The sequence below is a fragment of the Trichoplax adhaerens genome, genomic scaffold, assembly GCF_000150275.1.
Source record: "Trichoplax adhaerens TRIADscaffold_2 genomic scaffold, whole genome shotgun sequence".
Classification (NCBI taxonomy): domain Eukaryota; kingdom Metazoa; phylum Placozoa; class Uniplacotomia; order Trichoplacea; family Trichoplacidae; genus Trichoplax; species Trichoplax adhaerens.
In genome coordinates this window covers 3,444,783-3,452,112 of record NW_002060944.1, presented here as the reverse complement: position 1 = coordinate 3,452,112, position 7,330 = coordinate 3,444,783, and the positions used below count along the sequence as shown (strand labels likewise).

General features: G+C 34.4%; 1 protein-coding gene across 1 annotated transcript; it reads right to left on the bottom strand.

Annotated features, from left to right (window-relative positions):
* Positions 1–212: 212 nt before the first annotated feature.
* On the bottom strand, positions 213–6,282 carry TRIADDRAFT_63641 (uncharacterized protein; the record flags this gene model as incomplete). The annotated part of the gene is made up of 10 exons (XM_002109316.1): positions 213–445; positions 990–1,038; positions 1,231–1,262; positions 1,343–1,410; positions 1,502–1,832; positions 2,001–2,047; positions 2,140–2,250; positions 2,608–2,637; positions 5,464–5,584; positions 6,152–6,282. 10 exons carry the CDS (start codon positions 6,280–6,282, stop codon positions 292–294), a joined length of 1,074 nt encoding a protein of 357 aa, XP_002109352.1. The 3' UTR covers positions 213–291.
* Between the last annotated feature and the right edge of the window lie 1,048 nt (positions 6,283–7,330).

Here is a 7,330-nt window from a genome sequence, read left to right as displayed (position 1 = left end):
TATAAACAGTGTAACATAAAGTACCACTGATTAATTAATAAGTACATTCCGAAGTTGTATCCCACTAAAACATGCATTCGATTGTTAAATTCCCAAATTTGGGGACATGTGATAACATCGCAAACATCCATGCGCGATTTGAACTTTTGTCACTAACGTCAGTACTAAGGATACTAAATACTAACAATAGAGAGCAACAAGACTGGATGAAAGGTTCTGTTAGTTTATTCTTATTGTAAATGGAAGTGCAATTTATCTTAAACGTACATTGAAGCCTTTTACTTGATAGTGTTAACTCGGAAGATATAACACAGCATTAAGTGAATCTACTACATCCGGATGATCTTTCGCCAGCCTGCTGGCATGAAACTTAACATCATGATTAAATAACACAACTTGTGCATTTAGCATTCCGGTAAGTAATTCATATGTCATTGGGCGATAACTGTGAATGATGTATACAATACATTCATAAACAAGAAAGCGATCAATCAGTACAAAATCAAATCGCAACTTATACTAAATAGCGTTCTAATAAAGTGGCTAACGCTAAATTAAAGCTCACAGAGCTGTAGTCTATATATTCTTTTATCGGTATACAAATAGTTTCTAGGTGTAGTCTAGCTACTACCACTGTAAGACTCAATGGTAACAATAGCTTACCAGGCTATTTTGAACAAGTTATGAAGATTGGTTGTGAACGTAGACAAGATTACTCACGTCAACTAACCGCCCATGTATACAGGTACATGGGTAATATATGATCTTATTCCACACTAATAAAACTTCAGTGAAGTATAAAATATAAATACAATCATACAGTACAATACATTTAAGCAACTGAGGAATTTGTATGATTTGCCAAATTAACACCAGTACAGGTTTACTAAGTTTGCATCAGGACAGTATTATTGACAATGCTAAAATATCTGCATGTCCAAAGGACAGATTTGTCAGGTTTCTTTCATCTCATCATCTCGCGAGCTTACTTGACCATAGCCACTCCTCCAGATACTACCAATTCCAGATTGGTGCGATCTAAAATTTATAAGAGTATTAATATATTTCACTGTCAACATAATTTTATTATTATTATTATTGTAATACATCAACATCTAAACGTACTATGTAAACAAGGATTCAAAATTTTTTATAAAAGACCTAAATATCAAAAGCCAACTAATCAACACATGAAAGAATATCACAAGACTATAGGAGCCCTTTACTCACCAGAAGCGTTCGATTCCGCTGAAAAATCGTGGCTATTTTATGAAATGAAACGTGATTAACAAAAATGTCGAATTTGGCATATTTTAACTCCATATTTTGAAATAAATCTAACCTGTTAATAATTTCGTTCACAACATCATCGGCATTTATTCTTGAATTGTACAGACCACTGCCTCGATACTAAATAGTATTAGATGATATTACATAAAAATAAAAAAATGTCAGCTACTAAACTAAATATTCAAAGTAATCCTTTTACTTCTAACATTACCTGCTGCTTGCCGTAATAGCCTTTTCTCCGCTCATGCTCGCCAGAACCAGAACTATTGTCACTGTCGCGCCGAGATTGTGAGTTATTGCTTGAAGACGATCCCGAGTTACGCGATAAATCGCTATCGGTACGTCCGTGCATCATATTTGACCCCGTATCTCTATTCGCGCCTAGATTTACCATATCCATAGATCCATGAGCACGAGCCCGACTAGGCGAGATTACTGGTTTACTCGTTGTGCTAATTCTGCCATGCCAAGTGAGATTTTTTGAGCTCTCGCCGCTATTACTATTGTGAGAACGATCTCTCAAAGTAACTTCAGGAACCGGCCTATAGTGGTTATAATAGTATAAATCGATGTATCACATGTCAGTTAGCTTCATATCAATCCAAATACCATCACTACTAAAAGATTAGCACAAACATAAATACATCGTATAGCAGTTTCTAGCATAAAATGTTGTAACTCAGCAAGATTAGTCAATAAATTATACTTACGCTTTAAAAACTGGATCTCCAGAAATTAAACTTAAGCGCACATCAACCTAATTATAGAATGAATTGATTATCATCTTCAACAATTTAACCAGTATTGCCATTCAACATCATATTAAATAGTTATCCCATTAATTCTTACCTTTAATATTGAATTGCTCTGACGATGAGAAGAATCATACCCTTCTAGTAGAAATCTGCGCGCAGTCTTGCCTCCCGTAAATTCTGAGAGATTAAGATCAACGTAGCCCAGCTGCAATAAAACAAAAAAATTTTGTTTTTGAAGCAACTCTGTTTAAATTTCTGCTACTGAAATTTGATAAGTAATCTTGAGCGAATACGAACTAGCCATAGCTATACGAACGTACGGTATATTGTACTGTATCCTACAATGCTAGAAAATTTGTATCAAACTTCATGACTATCATGTTGTGATAAGAAATGTAGCTGAGTATGTAAACGTGCAAAGACATCAGTGAGTAAGTACATGACAAATACAACGGTTCATCAAAAAATGATCACTCTTCCATACAATGAGTGACCCTGCAACTAAACAATACGTTGAAAGTCGTTATAAAAATAAGCATATAATAAAATTCGCATTTCTTACCTTCTGACACTTTTGTCCACCTTTTATTTCCTATATATGGATAAAAAAATTTATACAGATAGTTAAGCTTTCAAAATACAAATTACTGCGTAATAGTGAACTGCGTCGGAGAGAGGTGCCACTCGTAGTACTTATGGGTGTGCCAGATTAAATAGTTACTGTAGTGAGCCAATCACTTTAATATACGTATTTATTATCTACAGTAACCAAAACTTTAAAACACAACTAATGACAAAGTTCGCTCCCTCATTACCCATTGTACTGTATAATTCTGTATAATTAATTATCTTACTGTATTGACTTATAAAACAGCACGTGATAAATACGAAAAGGTTCGATTGATGAGGGTTATTCAGCAAAATTTTTATTGCAAATGTAAATAGAGTTCATTAATCACATCTTTTTGTAATATACAGTACAGTACATCCATTATCTAATATATAATTTCATAAAATTCTGCATCAAACCCTATCTATCTTTCTGCATTAACTGACTATAAATATGTCACATGTACAGTAAATACAGAATAGATACTTTTTTAAAAGGCTTTAACGTAGAGCCTCCAATAAAGAATTGATTTCTTTCCTTTATATTTACTTTACTACTGGACAAGATACTGTACGGTGTGTTAAACGCTCACATGGAATAAACGAGGCGTTTCATCGAACATCGAAAACCGACTATAAAACGCAGTGACGAAGATAACCTGTTATCTGTCAGTAAACAATAAAATCATCCGGGAAATCACCACAACTACAAACAGTACTGAAATTACTAAAATACAAATACAGTAATGTCCATTGTCCAATTTTTTACTGTATAATTTAACGGCGAATGGTCCTTTATTAGGTTTTTTTAATTTAAAAAACCTCTAACAGGTGTAAATACACCTCCGTGTATCTAAGCCTCAATTGATGCATATATCCAGTACAGTATTGAATTGAACTAAATATTATTATTGTTATAAGAACACTATATTTATACTAAGTATCACCGGCGATACATTCTACTACAAGTGATTGCTTCTGACCAATGAATATTTGCGGAAGTTCGATGCCCATGATAATCATAAGAGGTGAAATAGTCATGATCATCGGAGGGCCTGCTGTCAAATGCATGGTGCAGCACGATTAATTTGTAAGCCACAAAAATCGAATATTGTACCATATAAGCTAGTCAGTAACGAAGGTATTTAAGCTACAATAAATTAATAAGCAATTAATTATCAAACTTTTATATAAACACTTTGTTCAGTACTAATATACGCGTATTAGCTCCGGTGGGGATTTGCAAATAAAAATATATATTCAAGACTGTATATTAGAACTATTCTACTAGAAATCTTAACTAGTTTCTACTTAGCAGCTAAGCAATTTTGCAGTTAGAATCAATAAGTCATGGTTAAACTTTAAATATCCTACAAAGTGCGCTTGTCTCCAATTAAAATTGTACAGATACATTTGCTATCTCCAATATCATTGGCCTGTACTAATTGAATTGAGAAAAAATGTTGATTCCATTTTAACTTGGAGACGTGCAGTCTCCTTACAGGAGTTATTCGGTAACTAAGTGATTCGGAAGACAAAACCATAAGACAACATATGGCTAAGTCGTACGGTTTCCTTTTATCACACTTACTAAGATTCTTTGTCTTGCATAAATGCTGGCCATGGTGAACAATACAATTACAGAAATACAGTTCTGGCAGTTTTTGACACCATTCATCAATAAAAAAATAAGTACCACAGGCAAGCAAACAAAGAAAAAAGTATATAATATTTCTAGTTTCTTCCCAAAATGTGATGACATCTTGCGTAAAAAAATGTCTATATACAACGGCATGTTTACGGATACATTTTTGCGGGATCATGACGTAGTGTATAGTGTACTGTACACTATAACTGGCGGTCTTTACTACTGTACTGTATCGATTTTGAACTGCTGAACGGGTGGGTCTCTGTTATGGAAATGTTCAGCACAGCCGTAATGGTACAGTACGGAACTCGACTGGACAAACAAACAGTCTAAATCCTGGCTAGTAATATTATTTTTGTTAGTGCTAATTATATTTTTCCACGGTCTCATCCATTTTTGTACATCAAATACAAACTCAAGACGAAATATAGATTGATCTCAGGTTCGTTCCATCGTAAAATGCGATACACTATCGTCCTTCTGTGGACGATTTTTTGGACAAAAAACAAAAGAAGAAAAAATTCTCGAAACATACTGTTAAGCCGCGCTGCCCCGTACTAATATTCACGCAAGCGATCCAGCAAACCACTAATTATTGCCTATTGTATAATACAGCACCTGATAGGCTGTATATCTCACTAATCAATAAAATCGATGATAAATACGCTACGCCGTTATGGTAATTGTACGAAAATGTTGGTTATATGGTTATAGCATGATTCGAGATGGCAAGGTCTCCTTTTCATCATAAATAATAAAAAATATAAACTCTAAGCTTGCATCATCGAAACAGTTATAAGGAAATTGCATCCATAGTACATTTGCATTGCTTCACAGCACCGCATGAAGATGAAATAGCGTTATTCTAAATTTAGTTTGGCTAACTTAACGGTTAGAAGGCGGAAATCATAGTAACGCTATCTATTAAAATTGATAACAAGACGGCGTTAAGTTGACCTTACTCTTCGTTCTCTCCCCTGTATACTTAATTAATACTAGCAGCATACAACGCTAGAATGCTGTCAGTGGAAAAATTTTGATTTATAGCTTATAACTTGGAGCGATATTGGATACATTTTAACTTAATGCTCATTAGAAATTAAGATTTATACAATGTTGAAAGATGGAACTATAAATTCAGAGAGCTAAAGATAAAGTTACCTTTCGTATCGAAACTCGACAACAGCAGTTTTCTAAAATACCAGTTTCTTCGTTAGCTGATATTTTACATGAAAATTCGTATTCCGATTGCCAACTAACAGAATGATTACGAATTTCTTCCCTACAGTTGAAAAAATAGATATTCTTAAGCGTATTGCAAGGCTAGAAGTAAAAGTATACAGTGTATCATGCTGTAACCAGCAGCATTTCTAAATATTCCCAACGACATCCAGTACTGTAATATCATACTAAAAAATGGCTTTCAATAAAATAATCGCAGCACTATTATTTTTAGCTATTAGAAGTACATCTATTATATTACATCACATTATTGTTACTGATGAGAATACGTAGCGGCGATCTCACTGAGTTTATGAGGAATTCAAACCGTTCCCGAGTAACTGTTGTCAAAGACTAACATTTAGCAGCACCACGTCCATTGACAATTATCAACTATCAAATTGGTCATAATACCATAATTTTTACAACTATCCAAGTCAGCCTATTCTACTCCTATTATCGATAGAAAGTCAATTTTTTATTTAGCTGCATTATTATTTTAAAGGTAAGAGTACTGGAATCACTATCGATTCCCCTACTCAATGAACAAAGTCGTCATGTCATGGATTGAAAAAAGAAAAACGGCAATCCACTGTGGTGATGTTGAGTAAAATTATTGATTCGTTACCTTGGCGAAAAGGCTACAAATTTACCCCCATGAAGTAAGCGAATTTTAGCAAAGAGAGCACCGTTGACAAACGGAACAGAGACTAATTCTTGTAAATGAAATTTGACTTGAAACTTAAATTTCTTCTTCATTTCTTTGCAGTGGTTTTGTCTTTTTCAGTGAATTTTTTCTCGGCGTAGTCGCGACCGGCGTGACTACCTACGTGTACGATCAGCAAAAACTGAAGCAAACCTGTTCAACTAGTACAGTAATCACTCTATGCCCTTAGATACAGTACACTGCAGCCCACGTACCGTAGACGTTTCACCTTGTACAATGTACTGTATTGTACAGTATGAATTGTACCATGATTGTACTGTACGGACAGTACTGTACTGTATACAACTTTAGTTAAGGATTTCCAAAGAGAAAAAAAAAGGACGAATGGACAGGCCTGGTACGCATAACTGCCCAACAGCATACACTCACTGTATGATATAAAGGCCAAAAAGCACCCAGCCACCTACTCATAATTCATTATTATTATCATTTTATTTTATTTATTTTATATCATATATATTATTTTGGACTGTCAAGAAGAAGAAGAAGAAGAATTCAAAACAATTGAAGAAGTCACGTGGTAGTGGGCGTTTTTGACGTCACCAAGTATGAATGGCTTTCAGGATAATTTGTTTGTTCGCCTTTACGCCCAGTACACTACTACAGCAACTCAGCAAGGGATTCAAATACGGAGCTTAAAAAGTTTTAATTTTTAGCCAAGGTACTACAGTAAAGTTGCAGTGCAGTCCACGGCCAACTGTTCTTCCAGTAGTAGTCCCTAGCCCCTGCTGTACATCATGAGCAGTACTAGTACTGTACAATGTACATACTGTATTGTACTACTATAGTAAGAAGTTGAACCCCTCAGGACGAGAGAGCCCTTGGATTGCGCTATCTTAAGAATTTAAGAAAGCTACCTTTGTTTACTGCACAGCACAGTACCGTACGGCAAGTTTTCGTACGATAGTTTATTCAGCTTATTTGTATATTATACACTATACTGTATACCTCTTCCTTTTTACTACTACAGTATACTGTACAATTTAATAATAAGCCAGCGTGCAGTAAACACTGGCAAATAAATAAGTATAATAAGCAAATAATAACTAAATTATTATAAAATTATCATTACAAGTGAAT